Source organism: Vespa crabro, chromosome 4 (assembly GCF_910589235.1).
Source record: "Vespa crabro chromosome 4, iyVesCrab1.2, whole genome shotgun sequence".
Classification (NCBI taxonomy): domain Eukaryota; kingdom Metazoa; phylum Arthropoda; class Insecta; order Hymenoptera; family Vespidae; genus Vespa; species Vespa crabro.
This window is the reverse complement of record NC_060958.1, coordinates 7,988,724-8,010,272: the sequence shown is the minus strand read 5'-3', so window position 1 is coordinate 8,010,272 and position 21,549 is coordinate 7,988,724. Positions and strand designations below refer to the sequence as shown.

The window sequence follows — 21,549 nt, the reverse complement described above, 5'->3', positions numbered from 1 at the left end:
TGTTAGTATGCAATTGTTGCACATAAAAATGAAAGAGACACTGCCCTGAAAATCAATTCCTATATATCGTTAAATTATCGTTTGTAACATTTTATTATTATACATTAAATAATTATTTCTAAAATATTTCAATTATCGAAGTTTTTCTTTGCGAAATTTCAAATCTTTTATTTATAAATCAAGCCAAACACGTGTATTTTTTTCTTTTTTTTAAGTATATTAAGTCAAAATATCGCGGGCTTTGAAGGAACCAATCGTATGATTCGACGGAAGTTGGTGTTTGAATATCGGCCGATAGGTGGCACCGAATCGCACAGGCGTGTCGATTCACCCTCGGCGCTTGCGTCCGCTATACGTAATTGTTGGACAATAACGTCGCTGTCTTGCGCTGTCTCTAACGGAGCGAAAAACGCGCCGCGACACGGTCGATCGGATGAAACGCGGTATCGTCGAGTGTGACGGAACGATACATACGGAGAGCCATGAAAGAGGAGCCGCGCGATCGTTCGTCGGAATCATCGATCGAGAATAATTTCAGAGTAGAGTGAAGAAGGAAAAATAGGCAAAAAAACGGGGCCAGGAAAGAAACGCAGAAGGGGCCCTGTGAAAAAAACAAGTGAGAGAGAGAGAGTGAGAGGGGGGAAGAGTGAGCGAACGACGGAACGAGATAAAGAGAAAGAAAGAAAGAAAGAAAGAGAGAGAGAAAGAGATAGGGAGAGAGTGGGACGAAGTGTCGGTTATAATAGTCGCATAACACGCGATCCTGGTGGGCACGTCTCGACGGCGCCATAAACCGTGTGCGCCATTCGTTCGGCAAAGCACGTCGTTTCCGCGGAAGGGCAGATGCCCTTACGCGGTACATCGTATCGTTGGTGGTTTCGTTCTTGCACGTCCGGATCGCCTCATTTTGCAAGATCCGGCACGGTTCTATTGTTCCTCGCGTGTCCACGTTCCTCGCGTTTTTCATATTTCACGACGAACTGTCGACCGCCCCCCCGTGGGGGGCAGTTCTCTCTCTGTCGACGCCGTCGTTCTCCTTTTATTTTGGAAAAAATAATAAAGAAAGTTCAAGGAATAAACGTAAGCGCGGCGGCGGTTCCCAATACGGATTTAATAGCAGCGCCGTCGAAAGGCAAAACAAAAATAATAACAATAATAACAATAATAATAATAATAATAATAATAACGAAAACGACGACGACAACGGTGACGACGACGACGTCGTCGAAAACATCGATAACGACGTCGAAGACGAAAACTACGACGAGGAGAACGTCGGCGGCGAGAACGACGAGGACGAGCAGAACCAAAGCAAGAGAGATAAGAACAGTTGAGAGAAGAAGAACTACGAGAGATAGAATAACGAATAGCAGCCTTTTATTCGGGATAAATACGGCGTTTAGGAGCATAGGGAAAAGAACGTCAACTTCGAGAACAAGGAAGTGGAGGAGGACGAAGACGAGAACAAGGAGGAGAACGACGACAGCAGCGATAGCAACGCCACCAGTGCAGCCGCCATCAACATCGTGAAGCAGTTGGCTGTACGACGTGAAGAGAAAGAAGAAGGAGAGGAAATGCTCGTAGGTCCGCGAGCGGCGGTACGATCAAATATGGAGGCTCGGCCGGCCCTCTAAACGCGTTTGTGGACCTTTCCTCTCTGTGTCTGCATAACCAGCCGCCGTGCGCGCACGTGTGCCGTCGCGGCCAACTATCGAGTCTGTTGCTGTTGCTGCTTTACCGTTTCTCCTTCGTGTACTACTCGACTTCCTTCCCCTTACTTTATTCTATTTTCTCTCTTACTATCTCTTTCTCTCTCTCTCTCTCTCTCTATCTTTCTCTCTCTCTCTCTCTCTCTCTCTTTCTCTCTTTCTCTCTGTCTATATCTCTTATTAGTTTCTTATTCTTGAGCCTCGTCAAAGCTGGAGAATGGAGCTCCGCGTTGGAAATAAGTACCGGCTCGGACGGAAAATCGGGAGCGGCTCCTTCGGGGATATTTATCTGGGTAAGTCACAGAGTTGTTTCTCGAGCTTTTCTTTCGCGAACGTGCATCGCTCGCCCGTTGCCCACCCCTCGCCCGCCCCCCTCTTTCTCTTCCTCCTCCTCCTTCCATCGCCCGTTCTCCTTCTCGCTATCTCTAACTCACTCTTTCGCTTACTCTCTTTCTCTCTTCTTCCCCCTCTCTCTTCTCTTCCCTTCCCTTCCCTTTTCTTCACTTCTCTTCTCGCCCCTCAACCGCCTTCTTTTACCCCACCTCCTCCTCCTCCACCTCCTCCTCCACCTCCTCCTCCACCTCCTCCTCCACCTCCTCATCATCATCCTCATCCTCCCTTTCTCCTTCTTCTTCTTTTCCTCGTACTCTTCTTCCTCCGTCGCCGCCCTCGGCAATGCACCCACCTTCCTCCCTCATCACCCTCTCCTCCCTCGACCTCCGTCGCCTTTACCAGACGTTCCACCCTCTCTACGCACGTTTTTCCTACGAATATATGCGTTTGCTGAGGCTGGCTGGCGCGCGCGCGTTCATACATACTTATATACATACATATATACACACACATATATATATATATATGCATACGTATACACACACACACACACACACACATATACACAGCAACATCCGCGAGATCGCTAGACCTCCCGTATGAACATGCTTTTGCCTTTTTCATTCTTAGGTACCAACATCTCAACTGGCGAGGAAGTCGCCATCAAACTGGAATGCATAAAAACACGGCATCCCCAACTTCACATAGAATCGAAATTCTATAAAATGATGCAAGGAGGAGGTGAGGGAAAATTTTTTTTAATCCTCATTATCATGCGGAATGATATTACAAAGATGTATGTGTAAAGAGGCTGGAGCTGTCAGGTCGTAGCATTGGACAGCTGGTTGTTCTGGCCAGTGAACCTTCTCTCCCCTCTACTATACTCAGTATACTCTTTTCCTTTCCTTTCCTTTCCTTTCCCCCTCCCATTTTCTTTGTGTCAACTTTATAAAACCTATTGCTTTGATAGTAATGTACTTGTACTATTCTTCAAGATCATACAGGATTGTTTTTAATCATTAAGATGATTTTTAAAGATTCTTAATCTTCTAATATGTTTTATATATATATATATATATATATATATATATATATATATATATATTTGTGAAAGTATAGAAATGAAAATCATCTGATGATTTCTTATGTTATTATTTTGTAGCAATTAAAAGAAAATTTCTCTTTTAATTTTCCCTATAATTTGAACGCTAGAATTATATAAATTTTTTTACTTTATCGAATTCTATAGAGATTAATTGATATTTCTAGTTGGTATTCCTACGATAAAGTGGTGTGGTTCAGAAGGAGACTATAATGTAATGGTAATGGAATTACTTGGTCCATCGTTGGAGGATTTATTTAATTTTTGTTCCCGGCGATTTACATTAAAGACTGTGTTACTCCTTGCGGATCAATTGGTAAGTAATAATTTTAAGAGAGAAACTTATTAATAATAAAAATTTACATATCTTAGTTTATATGAAAAGAATTCATTCATACCATGAATGATTTTTCAATACTTAAAGGTCATTGTTTACACATGCTCATTTTCAAAAATTAATTAATTAATTAATTAAATTTCTGTTTCTTTCATGATAAAAGTCTTATATTAATATTCTGATTACAAAATAGAAGTAGCAATCCTATTAATGCAGAGGTCTTTGCTCTCTTGGGAGATAAACCTCCAGACAGATAAGTTTGATCTTTTCTTTTTTGAATGGAACAGTTGATTTAACATCTTCTTCTTCATTTCTCGTATTGTTTTCTCTTTATTATGTGATATTAAAGAGAAAGTATAAGAAATTGTTATTATAAAAAATATAATATGAAACAACAAATTAAAATTGTATTTATAAACTAATACGACAATTAACAAAAACTCTGTTTTCTTTTCTTCTTATTTTTTTTTTTTTTTCTTTTTCCCTCAGATAAGTAGAACAGATTATATCCACAGTCGAAACTTCATCCATCGAGATATCAAGCCAGATAATTTTTTGATGGGTCTAGGAAAGAAAGGAAATCTCGTATACATCATAGATTTTGGTTTAGCTAAAAAATATCGCGATGGTCGCACACACAAACATATACCTTATCGAGAAAACAAAAATTTAACTGGAACAGCCAGGTTTGTCATTGGGATGTTTAAATGTACATATGTATATATATATATATATATATATATATATATATATATATATATATATATAACTTCGTTTATTATTATACGATTACTCAAAAGTTGTTTATTTCCGTGATATAACAGATACGCGAGTATAAACACACATTTGGGAATTGAACAGTCACGGCGAGACGATCTTGAATCTCTAGGATATGTTCTCATGTATTTCAACAGAGGTAGTTTACCGTGGCAAGGATTAAAAGCAGCTACGAAAAGGCAAAAATACGAGCGTATTTCAGAAAAGAAGATGTCAACGCCCATCGAAGAATTATGCAAGGGTTATCCTAGTAAATGCTTTTATTGATAAATATCTCTCTCATTTCCTTTTTATTAATTCGATCATATTATTTTTAGACACGTTTAATCTATTTGTATTATTATATTTATATTATTGTTATATATTTATATATATTATATTCTACAAAGTATACACCACTTTTTGTCTATTCATAGTCGAATTTGGCTCCTATCTGAAGTACTGTCGGGCACTAAGATTTGAGGAAAGGCCTGATTATTCGTATCTTCGGCAACTCTTCCGGACATTATTCCATGGTCAGGGCTTCACATACGATTATGTCTTCGATTGGAATATGTTGAAATTTGGTAATACCAGACAACAAACCTTGCCTTCGGTGCAGCAGACACCAATGCACTCTCAACCGACAAATGCAGCGCTGCCATCTGGAACCAATAATGAACAGGAGCATAGATCAAGGTTAGTAAAACGATAAACGATATATTGATAATGAGTGGTGCTATTTATAAAATAGGAATCAGACATGATATTTTTTCGATCCCGATTGTTTCAGGCCGTACACTCGACAGTGTCTGGCAAATGCGTCGGTTGCAACAATGGGTCAAACGGTAGGGGGAACGTCGTCGAATCTGAGAACCATACGGCAAAAGCGCCGCGAAGCGTTGGATGCTCATGGTGACCAGGACAATCAGGACAAGAGCGATCTGCAAGGTAAAATACAATTCTACCAACAATTCTGTGCGATCCAGCAACAGGCTGCTGCCGAACGAAAGAGTCAATTTGTGGTCGGCCATTCGCAGACCGTCGGTAACGATGCATCACGTGTTAATCCGTGTCAGTTCAGTACGTTTAAGTCGTCGCCGGGTAGGGCAGCGCCGGAGGTTGCATCTTTGGATTTAGCCAACCTTAATCTGGGACATCACGAGCTTGGTCCTAACCAAACCGATATTAATTCGACGTTACGCGAGTACTATCAGCCTGTAAATAGTCTGCGCGAGAGGAACCCCAGCACGGCGTCGACTCACGTTGATAAACAGAGTTATTTTTTTCATGGGCATAAAACTAAGAAAGACATAGATCGCCAGGTCGTGATGTTCGAGGATCTTAACGCGAGTAATTGTATATCCGAGGATCGTAGAGTTCATAATACGGAGGAGGGTGCCGCCTCTAGCAGTTCGATGAATTGCTTTGGTGGATTGGACGAAGATAAAAAAGGCAAGGGTGGTCCGGCCGTTGGTGTTAAACGTCTAACAATGGCCTATGAATTGCGCCGTGATTCGGAGAACGTCGAGTTTCTAGAAAGAGAGGGTGAAATTTTCAAGAAAAGCAGCAGCGAAATGTTACAAGAGACTTCTTCCGGCAGAAGAAGAAACTTTTCATTTCAAAATAAAGAGAAAACTTATAGGAGTCTCGAGTCTTTGGAAAGGAGCGTCGATTTACCCGGTGTAGATGTCAAAAGCTTGGATCTTCTGCCGGAAGAGAGTCCAAAGTTATTTTTTCATGGGAAACAAAGGAGTCTCGACTCATCTCAAAAATCAAAGAAATCTTCGACGTCGTCGGTAAATAAAACACGAAAGAGACCAAACTTCTTTCAAAGAGTCGGTAGGAGCTTGCATTTTTTACCCAGGGAGCGCGAGAAGTGCCAGGATCTCCTCAAGCAGGAGGAACCAATCAGTGATTTATTGCAGACCGATCAGGAAAAATGCGAATATTTTTTAAAGCGACACCAAAAAGGCGTAGCTTTTTTTGAGGATATTACTACAGATACATTGGCTCGTCGTGCTCCCGTTAAATCGAATCTCGGTTTTTTCTCTAAGCGTAACAACGTTAACGCTGAAACCAAGACGTTCTTTGTCACGGAGAATTCGAATATCTCACTTCAAACCAATTCTCTTGCCATTATTAAAAAAGAATACGAAGAAGCTCAGATTGGCCAATTAAAGGCAAATCATATTTCGATTAATACGGAAGATCATTCGTCCAATACCGAACCGACACAAAGCAGTAGATTATTAAATCCAGTTGAGAGTATCAATACTCAAGAAACTCTTAGCGGTAATAAGGATAGCTTGGAGATTGGCTATTCGATAAGTCAAATTGGTAGATTGTATTTGCAAACTATACAAAACGTAGGTCGTACGGATGTAGTGCGTTCTTCAGAAATGGCCGATATAGAGAAAAGAGATCATTACTTAGATTGGCTTACGAGAGGCGATATAGATGGTCTGAGTCATGGTACAAATTTGAGCGATTCTTTGGGTCATAGCAAGCCACAGGGTAATTTGGATATACTTAAGGGTATTTTACTCGATATCTTTGTTTGCATATGCATTTAAGCTACAATTTTTGTATACATATATGCATACATATATACATACATACATACATACATACATACATACATACATATATATATATATATACATACATTCTTTCTTTTTTAATCATGATAACAACTACGACCTCTGACATCACGAACCGAGCGACGATTGTCGATATACATTACATATTTTTTTATGTAAAACTCTCAGAGAAATTTCTCGCTTTAAAGTTGGTTCCATTATATACTGTATAGTGAATTTCGTCAGTTACACTTGCTCCTCATGAGCTCTTGGGTAACGTCGTCCTATATTATAATTGTCGAAGCATATATATATATATATATATATTCTCGAATTCTTATATGTCTACTATTTCTACTGATAAGAATACCGTAGTATGGATCCTTATTTTTTGAAACAAACGAGTTGCCTTAAACTGCAGTTAGCAGAAGAAAACCGGTTGTTAGATCGAGTTGTGACGTCCCATCCATACAGATGCCTTTTTTAAATATGCATATATACATATAGCGTGTGTACAAGCATGTATCAGATTTGATTATCTCTTTGTACTTTATCGTGATGGAATTGTTACTATGCTGCTTGCCTTTTACCAGTGATCCTAAAAAAACTTTCATTTTCGGATCACTTTTGTAAGCTAGCGAAACAAACAAACAAAAAAAAAAAAAAAAACAAACGAACAAAAAAAAAGAAAAAAAGAATAAGAAAAGAAAAGTAGTGTATTTCCTTCTTTTTTTTCTCTTTGGTTTTTTTTTTTTTTTTTTTTTTTTTAAGATCTTACGTATCAGTATGCGACTTTACATATACATATACAAGTATATGTATATATATATATACACATATATATATATGTGTATATAGATATATGATCGTATAATTAAATATTTTAAGCAATTACGTATGTATATGCAAATATACGTGTATATATAAATACATATTCGATAAAGGCTCACAAGTGTGACATTGCGAACGAGAAAAGAAGAAGAAAAAGAAAAAGAAAGAAAGAATATTTTTCAAATAATCGACCAATTTAATCGGATGTGTAGGGACGAATAGGCTTTTAATTTTTTTCAACACGAATTTTTCTTTACGTTCTTCGAGTGAAACGGTTTTTGATTATTTAGATTGTTTATTACTTTTGTTTATATATACATTTCTTTTCTTACATTTCCTTTTTTTATTATTATTATTATTATTATTATTTTTTTTTTTTTTTTTTTTTTTTATATATATATATTATTTTAATTACAGTCATTACAGGATATAAGAAGGAAGTGTGTGTGTGTGTGTGTGTGTTTGTGAGAGAGAGAGAGAGAGAGAGAGAGAGAGAGAGAGAGAGAGAGAGAGAGAGAGAGAAAGAGAGAAAGAGAGAAAGAGAGGGATATTTCTTAATAATCGAAAAGATATTTTTTTTTCACGTTCTTTCGCGTCAGTTTTTCGCGAGGTCATCATTTTTCGGTTTAATATTACTTATTCAATTGTTAGTCGATATTTTAATTTAACTTTTTTATTATCACTTTGTTTTCTTTTTTACGTTCCAATGTTGACTGAACGCTATAGACTGAATACGAACTTACTATTTTTATCGTATTAAATGTTATCATACAGAAGTCGATGAGAACACTTGTTCAAAATTGTAAGTTCGTAATTATTGTTACACACACACACACACACACACACACACACACACACACACACACACACACACACACACACACACACACACACACACACACAGACAGACAGACAGACAGACAGACACACAGACAGATATGGTCAAAGTGTTCCATTGATTTGTTCCTCCCATGTGTTCACACAAAGTTTCATATTTTGTTATTAGAGAATGCAAATATGTAAACTTATAACTTCGAAATATTGTACAGACTTCTTTTTGATTCTTTTATAAACACACATACATACATACATACACACAAATACACACATATATATATATATATACACAAACACAATCGAGCCTACAAATCGTATTATCAGGAATTATTTATATAACAAAAAAGTGAACCTTTTTGTTATACAAATTGATCGTAAAATTTTATTTGATCTCTTGTAGGACGTATGAACGATATGTTGTAAATGTTTTATGGTTTGAATTTTTTTTTACATATTTTTTTTTATACATACGTACGTACACACATACATACATGCACACATACATATATACATACATATATACATAATTCATTTATTTGGTTTTTTAATTTCTTACGTACCAAGTTGTAGTAAAGAAAAATGATCTCTCACAATATAAACTTATAACGAAATTTATTTTCGTAAAGTGAAAGATAATAACGATGAATATTCATTATTGCTATAATAGTTCGCGTGCAGCTAACTTTAGGAGTGAAATTTAGTTGTTCCGATATATAGTATAAGCGATCGAGTTATGTAAAGCTTGTGTTCCCCCCATTAATCCTAAATTAATAATCGCATATATCCTCTCAGAAAATGACTCTAGGCATCCTCGAGATTCATGTACATATACATACATTATATATATATATATATATATATATATATATATATATATATATATTTATATATATAAGTGCGTTCTATAAATAATCGATAACGCGCGTTTCATCGGTTTTATATTTTTAATATCCTTTTCTATCATATATACAAAGATAAAATTAAAATAACTAGATCAGGAATGATGATGCGATTAGTTTATATGCAACGCACACGCGTGTCATTCATGAAGTACATACTACGCATACATACATACATAAAAACGTATATATATATATATATGTATATACATATATATGTATATGCACACATATATATCGATATATATGTATATATAAATATCATTATATACTCACTGTACACTTGGTAAATTACTAATAATTGTAAAATACGATAATATGTTTTTAATCGTTGATACGTTAATTATTTATGATGATGATGATTATGATTATGATTATGATTATGATTATGATTATGATAATGATGATGATGATGATGCTGCTGCTGCTGACGATGATTATTATTATTATTATTATTATTATTATTATTATTATTATTATTATAATATTGCAAGGATTGTAACGTGATTTTAAACTGTTTTCACTACAAGTTTCATTATGCGTTTTTCATTAGACTTCGTGCTCTCAATTTGATTTGATTCTAAAGAATTTTCATGTTAAGATAGTTCCATAAACGATACATAAAGAAAAATGAGTCTTTTAAAACCCGCGTCGTTTCTTTGATAAATCGCATTGTTTTCATTTCTCTAATCGCTTTCTGCACAATTTATAAATCGAAGATTTTGTATTACTTAAAAAAGAAAAAAAGAAAGGAAATAAGGTGATATATATGTAACAACGTAAGAAGTAAAAAAGGAAAAAAAAAAAAAAGAAAAAGAAAGATGATTTTAATGGAACAATGTCTCTTAAAGAGATTTGAGAAAAAGCACCAAAGTGTTTAACGGGCAATTACAAATACAGTTTTTTTTTTTACTTATAGGCAATGAGAGCGAGAATTGTGAAAGTTTGTAGTTTCCTTGTAATTAAGTGATTTTTATTAACGGGATTACCCTGATAATAGACTTGTAAGATTTATCAAGCGTTAATTCGTTCTATCTTTAATTCTTTCTATTTTCTTTATTTTTTCTTTATATATATATATATATATATATATATATATATATATATATATATATATATACATATATATTATTATTATTATTTTTATTATTATTATTATTATTATTATTATTATTATTATTATTATTATTATTATTATTACTTTGACCTCTACAATGTCAGAATTTCCAAAGGCATCGTCATAACGTTTTTTTTAGCCGCCTGCTTTCCCCTTTTCTCTCTCGTTTAAGGGATCGGGTGTCTATATATTTGTAATCGTCCTGAATTCTGCCGACAGTAGTGATGATGATTATGATGATGATGATGATGATTATGATTATGATTATAATTATGATTATGATGATAACGATGATGATGAGATGATGAGATGATGATGATGGTGATGATGATGATGATGATGATGATGATAATGATAATGATAATGATGATAATGATAATGATAATGATGATGAATGATTATGATGAGGAAGTAGTAAATAAATGTTTTTCCATTCAAGGACTGGTCTCTGTTTATTTATTTCACCATACGACATCGTCGATCATCCTTGTCAAAATTTCTTCTCACTTGGCTTGAATGGAAAAACCCAATAGCGCGCATAAACTAATAGAGAGTGAATATATATATATATATATATATATATATATATATATGTATATATCTTTCGGATAATATTATTATTATAAACATTTGTTTTGATCGGTATATGAAAGAGAGAGAGAGAAAGAGAGCGAGCGAGAGCGCGCGCGCGAGAGAGAGAGAGAGGTCTTGGATATACATAGATACATACATACATATATGTATATATGTGTGTATATGTATATATATATGCACATTATATATATAGTCTATATATATACATATATATATAGAGTATACATATACCGTTTACTGCGTCATCTATCTATCTATGTCATTTCCATATTATTCATTTTATTGTACGCGAATAATGATCCATACGGTTTGTTTCTTTGTTTCTATTATTCATAGATCAATTTTCCATTTCAATTGCCAAGCGTGAAAGATCGTCCATCGTCCTTGCACCGTCTGGTTGATGCTCATTTGTATGTAATATATATAAATATATATATATATATATATATATATATATATATATATATATATATATATACGTATTGATTTGATTTATTTCTAACTTCTACGTTTCATTAGGTTTCGTTCGAATTTAATTTCATAAAATCCATCAACCCGGCGATTACTATACATCCTGTCGGTATCGTAATCTTTTAGGTCTTCTGCGTTTCTCTATATTTCAAAGTTACAAATCGTTTGAGATTTGAATGGAAAAAAAGAAAAAAGGTAAAAAGAAAAATGAAAGAGGAAAAAAAAAAGAAAAGAGAAAAAGAGTTCGAAATAAAATTGAAAATATCGTATCGCGATGATTATGATCTTGAAAAGATTTTCGTCGGATAAAAAAAATACGAACATACACGTAACACGTACATACATATGCGCACACGCACGTATATATATATATATATATATATATATATATATATATATATATATATATACACATTTATGTATATACATAAGTCGATTTACGGTGGGTATATACACAGACGTTTATAACTTATAGTAATTTTAAGATGTGTGCTTTTGCAATGTATAACGAGTGTATTCTCTCTGTTTTTCGTTTGTTGTTTAATTCCTCATAGTATTTTACTGCACGTCTGATTACTTATTTATTGGTTTTCAAATATTCCGATATATAAGCATATTTGAATCATTTTAAAAAGCCTGGTTTTCTTTTCTTTCTTTTTTTCTGTTTTCTTTTCTGTTCTGTTCTTTTCTTTTTCTTTTTTTTTTTTTTTTGACGACATACCAAGCAAGACCCATTCATTGCTTATATGAATTTATGCAAATTGTTTATTTTCGATTTTCTTTCTTCTTTTTTTTTCTTTTTCTTCTTCTTTTTTTTCTTCTTTAACGAAATAAAAGTAAGAGAACTTCTGTAATATTTTTTACTTCTATCTTTCTTTCTTTGCGTTTCTCTCTTTTTCTTTTTTTTTTCCTTCTTTCTTTTGTCTTTTATTTATTTATTTATTTTTTTTTTTTTGTACGTTGATGCAAGTGGATTTATCTGTGCGAATGTTTGAACGGATGAAATGTCTATACAAGTAGAAAGGCGGCCGTTTTCTTTATGGTTTTTCATGCATTATGTTTTACTGATGCTCTCTTTCAGCATCGGGTGCAGGTGGCCAAGAACGAAGGGTCAGCATGCGGTTGCACCGTAGAGATGCAGCTTCAGCTGCAGGAGAAATGCAGTCCAAATCCAAGTGAGTTGCTATGCCATGTCAATCGTCGCGTTACGATTAAGGAATGTCAAAAACGAAATTAATGACAAGTGTAACTTGTTCGATCTCTCTCTCTCTCTCTCTCTCTCTCTCTTTTTTTCTTTCTTCGCTCGCTCTCTCTCCCTCTCTCTCTCTTTTCTTCTTTTGAATAAATGATATATATATATATATGTGTGTGTGTGTGTTTTTTCATAATAAAACATTAAATATTATTTATTTAGTTACATAACATTAAAAAAAAAGAAATGTTATAATGATATGTGTGTATGTGTATACATATGTACAAACATATATGTATATATATTTTTTGATAAAACAATATTAAACATTATTTATTCGATTACATAACGTTATAAAAAGAAAATATGTTACAGTTCGAGATAGAGATATCCTCAGGAAAAGTATATCGAGCTCGTTACACTTGATATTTACCGTTAGAGATTGCATGAAAGTTGCATAATAGCGGGATTAAGAGCATGTCCAAGTCTTGTTTCATGCAACTTTAGATTCGCTGACTGTAACCGTAAATGCACTAACTATAATACATACATATGTGTATGTATATATATATATATATATATATATATATATATGTCTATATACATATATGTGTATGTTACTGTTCTTAACGATGTTCGTTCAGTGGAAAGTTCTCTTTTGTTTAGCTTGCACAATTGGCTTTAACGTGACTTATCTTATTTAAAGAGATCATTGAAAGTCTATTACAATATTATTGCGTTGCATCCAATAGCTTTCTGCTTTTAAAACTGTCAGAACAGAAATTTTATCAAAAAAAAAAAAAATATATATATATATATATATGTGTGTATATATATACGTATATAAAAGATTCGATTGTAGCTTTTATCGTTTTCAAAATTTGATTTTATATTTTTTACGCATCATCATTATCATCTTATCATCATCATCATCATCATTATCATTATCATCTTCATCATCATCATCATCATTATCATTATTTTATCTTGCCTCAGATCATCTTATCGAGTAGATACATATGTCTGTGTATATTATACAACTTGGATCAAAAGATTTTAGATGATTTTAAAAATCATTTACTCTTTTCCGAAACCTTTTACGGCTATTTTTCTGTTTTATATTTTTTATTTTTTATTTATTTATTTATTTTTTTTGTTTTACCAGGTACAAGCCTTGTTACAAAATTAATGATTTTTAAAATCACCTAGAAAGTTTTGAGCCACTCTGTATGTGTGTGCGTGTGTATATATATATATATATATATATATATATATATTCGAAAGAAAGTATAGAAATTTTGGTAGAAATTCGCATGAGCACAAAACAGAATTCTCCACTCGTATCGGACAATAAAAATTAATCCTTTTATTTAACATATATACACAGTCGTTCCTTAGAAAAAGAATATTTTATCTTTTTAAACGTACTTTTACTCTTTTAATTACACCTGACTTGATCCATTTGATTGCAATAAACAAGATAATGATAATAAATATTTGAGAGCGAGTGTAAAAAAAAAAAAAAAAAGAAAAAAAAAATAAATAAAAGAAAAATTAAATAATTTTGTAATCAGCTTATTTTACGAGGTTTAATATTTCGACATAAATTCAGTATCTTTTTACCGTGGCATGGAGTTTTCCTACTATCCTTTCTTCCCATTCTTTTATATACAGAAAAAAAATACGATTGAACAAATGACAAAAAAAGAAGAAAAAAAGAAAGAATGGAGGGAAAAGGAAAAAGGAAAAAGTGCTGTTTAATATTTGGAAAGAGTTTTTTTTTCTCCCCATTTTTACGAGCTACAATTATATAAAGCTACATTTACATTTAAACAAATGCAATTAAATTTCAAATAAATACATTTCTGTCCAAATGAAAAATGACGCCTCTGTTGTCTGCTATTGAGTGCTACACTGAGATGATTTTTCTTATTTTATATATATATATATATATATATATATATATATATATATATATATATATATCGATAAACTTGCAATTGATTTAGTCGATTCATTTTATTTGCGTTAAAAATAATCGAGCAAGCAATCAAGCAGCCTGAATGTTTTCAAGCAGGCACTCGAGATTCGATAACGAATGATAGAGAAGCATCAAAAGTATTATTCGTTCGATCGAATAGGTTCGGAAAAATTTTATTAAATTTAAAAAAAAAAAAGAACAAAAAAGAAAAGAAAAAAAAAGAACAAAAAAGAAAAGAAAAAAAAAGAACAAAAAAGAAAAGAGAAATCAATATTGAAATTAAAAAAGATACGAGCACGTTATTGTAAATTCTAAACTTACAAAACTGGATCCGGATCTTGTCAAAATTCTACTTCTATGCTGTTTCCATTGACTTTTTCCAAATTACAAGAAAATTAACGTTTACTATATTGTATTAAAAGTAGCCACAGATATGGCGAATATAAACCTGTGCCACGGTATTTTTTATAAAAAAAAAATATATATATATGAATATAAAAAAAAAATATATATATATGAATATAAAAAAAAAAAAAAAAATAGAAAACAAAAATTACAAATAACAATTGAAAAGAAAAATATTTCACCGCGACTCTTCTATCCTTTCTTTTATTCTTACATCTCTCTCTCTCTCTCTCTCTCTCTCTTTCTCCTTCTTCTCCTCCTCTCTTTCCCATACACGCATACACGCACATGCTCAATCTTCTCTTTTCACTTCTATTTCTATCATCCTTTCGTCCTTTTCTCTTTCTCTCCAACATTACGTTTCCTCGTTGGTTTCCAAAAATAAAAGTACATTCTGTTGCACTTTTCTTGGATTCGTGGAAGTACCGATGAGTGGATCGTGACGAAGGAGATAAAAGTAGAAAAAGGAACGAACGAGCAAGAGAGAGAGAGAGAGAGAGAGAGAGAGCGAGAGAAAAAAAGAAAAAGTAAATTTTTAAGAACAAAAAAAGAAAAAGAGAAAGAAAAAGAGAGAGCGAAAAATAGATTAGCAAAGGAAAATAAAAAAGTAGAAGATAATAAAGTCGTAAATAAGAAAGGATGGAAGGATGAGTGGGGTCAGGGGGGTGGTGTAAAGGTAAATGGGCAGAGGGTTTTTGAGATAGTTTTTGGTCAATTACGTTGAGGACGGTGGCGCGCTAATGTCGCTGTTTTGTGTGTCTTTTGTTTTGGAAGCGCCAATGCGACGGCAATGGCCCCACCCACCCTGGTGGCCAGGCGGGCAAGCGTTCCACACAACAAGTGAACCAGCAACAGCAATAGCAGAATCATAATCTTCATCATCATCATCATCATCATCATCATCATCAGCGACGTCGAGGTGAAGCTAGCAGCAATCATCGACAAGCTACGTTCCTACACGGTCAGCGATAGGCTTCTTCGCCACGCAGTGAAAATTGCAGTGTCGTTTGGTGTACGGTGACAACGAGAGATAGAGACAAGGATAGAGATAAAAATTGCAATGAGAAGAAGGAAAGAAAGATAGAATGAACGAACGAATGAATGAATGAATAAATAAATAAATAAATAAATAAATAAATAAATAAAAGGGAGAGAAAGAGAGCAAGAAAGAAAGAAAGAAAGAAACACACTTGCAAATCTTTCAAATGAGTTGTCAGCAGCTGCGTTATCTATATATAAACGTTTTTTTATTATTTATAGGAGAGAGAGAGAGAGAGAGAGAGAGAGAGAGAGAGAGAGAGAGAGAGAGAGAGAACGTCATATGTGTGTATGTATGTATATATGTTTATGTGCGTATGTATATATGTACGTATGTATGTATGTACGTATGTATGTATGTACGTATGTATGTATGAATGTATGGATGTATGAAAGACAGTAAAGATAGCTAGAGAGAAAGAAATATATAACAAGTACCGATGCTTAAAGCGAATCAACAAGCGAGAGATCTCCCATGTGCTTTTATACAAAGCGAAGTGAGAGAGAAATACTGAACAATGTCCAAGTGCGTTGTGTTGATGGTGGTGGTGGTGGTGGTGGTGGAAGTCGATTAGCTTTTTTAAAAGAAATAAAAAAAAAATCCGATGAAAGGCGAATGTGTGCGCGCGTGTGTGTATGTATGTGTGTATGCATTGTGTGTGTGTGTGTATGGTGTATACACACACATACATGCTGTATTCGTAGTGATTTTCTAACGTTCGGGCCGATCGTTAAAGCGTACGATACGCTATTATATTAATACATAGGTAAGGTCCCGAATATGAGAGTTAGAACGAAAAATATTAGCTCGAGACTGAAAATATTTAAAGGGATGGTAAACGTATGTGAAAGATCAAAATAGGTTGGAGTGCAATCGTGCAATTTCTGGCACATATCCTGAAGAGAAGTATTTCATATAAAAAAGAATGAAAAAAAAATAAAAGAAAGGTGGGAAAAGAAAAAAGAAGAAGAAGAAGAAGAAGAGAAATCGGTTATTCGATGATAAAATAATTTTCAAAGAGAAATGCGATATGTGTCGAGTATAAATAAAAGTGTTATAGTATGCTTGGACGATATTGGCTATGAGAGAAAAGAAAAGAAAAAGAAAAAAAAAAACGTACATACATCACATGAGATTCGATTAAACGAAAATACAAAATTTCGTTTTCCATTTATAAACAGTAAAGACGGGGTAGTATAATGTTTTTGACGAGTGTAACGTTTTAACGAACGAATGAAACATCGTTTGCATGTTTACAAAGCACGATTCTCTTGACATGATCTTTAACGAGGTAGCTTTGACTCTGACTTTGTCGAATCGCGATGTGTTTATCCAACTAGGGCGCTTTGTATGATCACAGATAAATCAGAGATAGTATGTAGAGAAGTATCGTTGCGATTTAGAGATTTTTCATTTGCTTGCGGAAGGACCATATTAAATAAATCAAATAATGTGAAACGACCTTAGATTTTTTTTCTTTTTTTTTTCTTATTATCTTTTTTTGTTTCGTTTGTTCTTTTTTTTTCTTTTTTTTTTTCATTATTTGCCGGAAACTTCAAAGCCAGAGATCATTGTCTACCGATGAACGAGTTCTATCGATTCACGGTGTTTACGCGATGATGATGTGTGCGTTTTTATGGGAGACAAAAAAAGGACAAAAGAAAATAAAAAAGGAGAAAAAATTACAGTGAAATAGAAAGAATAGGAAAAAGTTGTAAAATATGTAGATTAATTAATAATAACCTATCGAATTGTAATATGTACATATAGATAAAAGAGAGTCCATCGTTGACCGAAACGATATTTCGAACTACGACTAATGTATGAGAGCGAGTAAAAAGTAAAACAAAACGAAAAAAGAAAAAAAAGAAAAACAGAAGAAGGAAAAAAATATGCGTATCCTCTCTCTGGTCTTCGCGAGCCGTAATAAATAATATAAGGAATAATTATGATGATGGGACATCGTAAAACTTTATTGATATGGTAGAAGAATAATCAGGAGTTTGATTGACATCGTCCTTTGAAAACTATATATATTTATATACATATATATACATACATACATATATATATATATACACATATATAAGTCCCGAGGGTTCTGCTAGATGTTGATGAAACTCCAGTGTCTCAAGAAAACCATAGTAAAAGTCGGTAAAAAAAAAAACGTCATTGAATAATAGAGTAACGTTGCGATATATTCTCGCTATGGAAAAAAAAAAAAAAACGAAAAAAAAAAACAAGAAAAAGAAAAGAAAAAAAAGAATGCTCTAGTTATATTAAACAATCATACAGAACGTAGTACAACGGTCTTAAGGAAGAGTGAAAAAGTACATATAGATGTAAGAGACAATTCACTCGGGTTGTGGTAGACCTTAAGGGAGACATAATCAGTATATTCGGTGTAACGCCAACACATTCGGTCGGACGTACTGTATAATTTTTTTTTTTTTTTTTTTACATATCCCTTTATTAATGTTCTTTTTTCCCTTCCTATTAATTTTATTCTCTTCTCTTCTTTTCTCATTTCTAACAAAATATGAGCGTTCACGTTGTATCACTCTCTATCTTATTTTTGTTCGTTGCTCTCTCTCCTTTATAAAATATAAACGTAAACAATTCTAGAAAAAGACGAAGGCATATCTCGGACTAACGATTTTGTTGTTCAATCAATAAACGATTATTAATTTAAATAAATAAAACAAAACAAAAAAAAAAAAGAAATGAAAAAAAAAATGAAAAAAACCACAAGAAAAAAGAGAACAAAAGAGACAAAAGAAAAAAAACTCTCTCTTTGTAAAATGACCGTGCGTTGCGCGTCTTTAAACGGGGAGGGGGAGGAGAAGGAGGAGGAGGCAGTAAAAAACGACGCGATGAAAACTGTGATTTGTCTCTGAAATGACCGCCGGTGAAGAAAATAATAATAATAAAAATAATAATAATAATAATAATAATAATAATAATAACAATAACAACAAGAAAAAAAAAGTATCAAGAAAAAGCAGGCCCTTGTCTCTTAGATACGCGTGTCGTACATGGCTCTTCGTGTGTATTAACGTGTTTGCACCAAGATGTGTATGCATGTGGTGTGCATTGTGTGTGTGTGTGTGTGTGATGTGTGATGTGTGATGTGTGTTCGTGCGCCTGCGCGCACGCACGCTTGTAATTCGCATGTATATGCGATATTTCGTATGTGATTGTGTGTGCAGCCAGAAAAAAGGTATGATTTTGATTAGAGAAATAAGACGACGATTCTTATGGTGCGAACACGACTCTCTCTGCTGTCTGTCGTTATTGATAGAATTTTTAAGTTGTATACGTCGATTATAATTAATACCGATGGTTTATATGGTATGATATATAAATGATTCGAACGCGTTTCTTGGGAATGATAACTATTGTGTAGGTTCAGTCGGTATTTTGCAAAGTATAAAAAAATAAACGTAATGAAAAAAAAAAAGAAAACGAATCGATGACTTGTGGGTTGAAAATAAAATAAAATAACATAAAATAAAGTGAAATGAAATAAAAATAAAAGAGACAGAAATGGATAAAAGATGAAATGAAATAATAATAATAATAATAATAATAATAATAATAATAATAATAATAATAATAATAATAATAATAATAATATGACAATATGAAAAATAAATCGCAACAACAAGAACAACGTAGACGTTTATGAGAGTTTTAATTTCTTCTTCATTCTTTTCTTATACCCAATAGAGATAGATACACGTATTACCATTACACTGTATTTAATTAATAAACGTGACTAACATATAAATTCTTATACGTAAATACGCATGGTACCTATTCATTTTTGTTCGCAGAATACCGACTCGATGCGCAATAGAAAATTATCCATAAAAAATAATTGATATATATATATATATATATATATATATATATATATATTTGTATTCATTTTATATATATTTAACGTCTATTATCGACAAGTTCCTCTAATATTTTCGATATGATCGAAGCACAAGAGTTAATAAAATTTAAACTTCGGTAAATATATTAATCGGGATTAAATGAAATCAATGATTAAATGCAATAGCGACACGCAGCAATATTTTGCTTAATAACTAATTCAATCTCGTTTGATTAACCATGTTAAAGAAAAAAAATCACGAGGGATGGAAGTCTCTCTCTCTCTCTTCGCGAAGGAATTCAAATTATTCCTCGGTCCCAATGAAGAAAAAAAGAAAAAAAAAAGGAAAGAAAAGAAAGACAGAAAGAAAAAAAGAAAATAAGGAAAGAAAAAAAGAGATCTCTAAGAAACGAACGTGAAATCTCTTTGTAATAAAATCACGTTCTCTTTCATAGCCTATTTATCCTTCCCACATCCGTACTACGCGTCTCGAATCAATTACAACATAACTTGTATCATCGAGACGTCAGGTAGAAATGAAAAAAAAAGGAAGAAGAAAACAAAAAAAAACGTGATATAAAAAAAATTTTATATATATATGTATGTATGTATGTACGTATGTATATATATATATACATATACATATATATATATATATATAGTATCGACACGTGTTTTTCTATGTATTTTTTTCATAGGTACTATTATTACTACTATTATTACTATTACCGTACTATTTACTATTACTACGACTATTACTACCACTACTACTTGCTACTGCTGCTACTACAGTTAATTACCGCTAATATGTTGTCTAACCGTATAGTCGAATCGTTCGAAACACAATCTACTGTAAACTGAATGAAAATGGATTTCATCGGTACGCCGAGAACGAACCGACGGATTCTGGCAGGATTTCATTAATTATTATCAATCTTTATAATTTAATAACTTTTTTTTTTTTTTTTTTTTTTTTTAATTCGGTAAAAAGTATTGAGTTAGGTGGCTTTACAGTCATATTAGAATCACATTGAATATCGGAAATTACAGTACTTTGGTATTTCATTAAAATGTTCTTTGACGATATTCATTCTTACACATCATCATCAGTTCAATACCTTCCAATTGTATTCGTTTCTTCCCTGATTTATCGTCTGTAAATTTAAAAAGTTAATATATTTACACAATAAAATTTATCTTGATACATATCGCGATTCACTTATAAATCTTAATATCTAAATTATATATCTCTTATAATTTATCATTAGTTGTGTGTTGACTTTTTCGAATCTTTTTATTAACTCTTATATAATTCAATATATTAGAATGTATATTATTTTGTAATAAGTAATTTAATCAAAGAAACTTTTCTTGCGACGGGAAAGAAAAAATCACTGCCAACGCAAGTTAAAAGTTTTCTCCTTTTCTTCTTATTTGATAAGTTTTATCTCATTGCCCGAATCCGTCATTTTGTCTTTATG

General features: G+C 32.8%; 1 protein-coding gene across 6 annotated transcripts in view; it reads left to right on the top strand.

The window, feature by feature from the left end:
* Positions 1-332: 332 nt before the first annotated feature.
* Positions 333-21,549, top strand: part of LOC124423789 (casein kinase I-like) — a 29,737-nt gene continuing 8,520 nt past the window's right edge. The window contains exons 1-10 of one of the 6 annotated variants that reach the window (XM_046961985.1): positions 334-616; positions 1,894-2,002; positions 2,673-2,783; positions 3,312-3,460; positions 3,971-4,167; positions 4,306-4,508; positions 4,675-4,936; positions 5,031-5,188; positions 12,650-12,743; positions 15,917-19,717. In XM_046961985.1, coding sequence (XP_046817941.1) covers positions 1,927-2,002; positions 2,673-2,783; positions 3,312-3,460; positions 3,971-4,167; positions 4,306-4,508; positions 4,675-4,936; positions 5,031-5,188; positions 12,650-12,743; positions 15,917-16,007 — 1,341 coding nt within the window. In that variant the 5' untranslated portion in view covers positions 334-616; positions 1,894-1,926 and the 3' untranslated portion in view covers positions 16,008-19,717. Of the gene's footprint in view, positions 2,003-2,672; positions 2,784-3,311; positions 3,461-3,970; positions 4,168-4,305; positions 4,509-4,674; positions 4,937-5,030; positions 5,189-12,649; positions 12,744-15,911; positions 19,718-21,549 lie in introns of those variants that run through there. The other 5 variants (XM_046961984.1, XM_046961986.1, XM_046961987.1 and 2 more) reach the window with 5 other exon arrangements.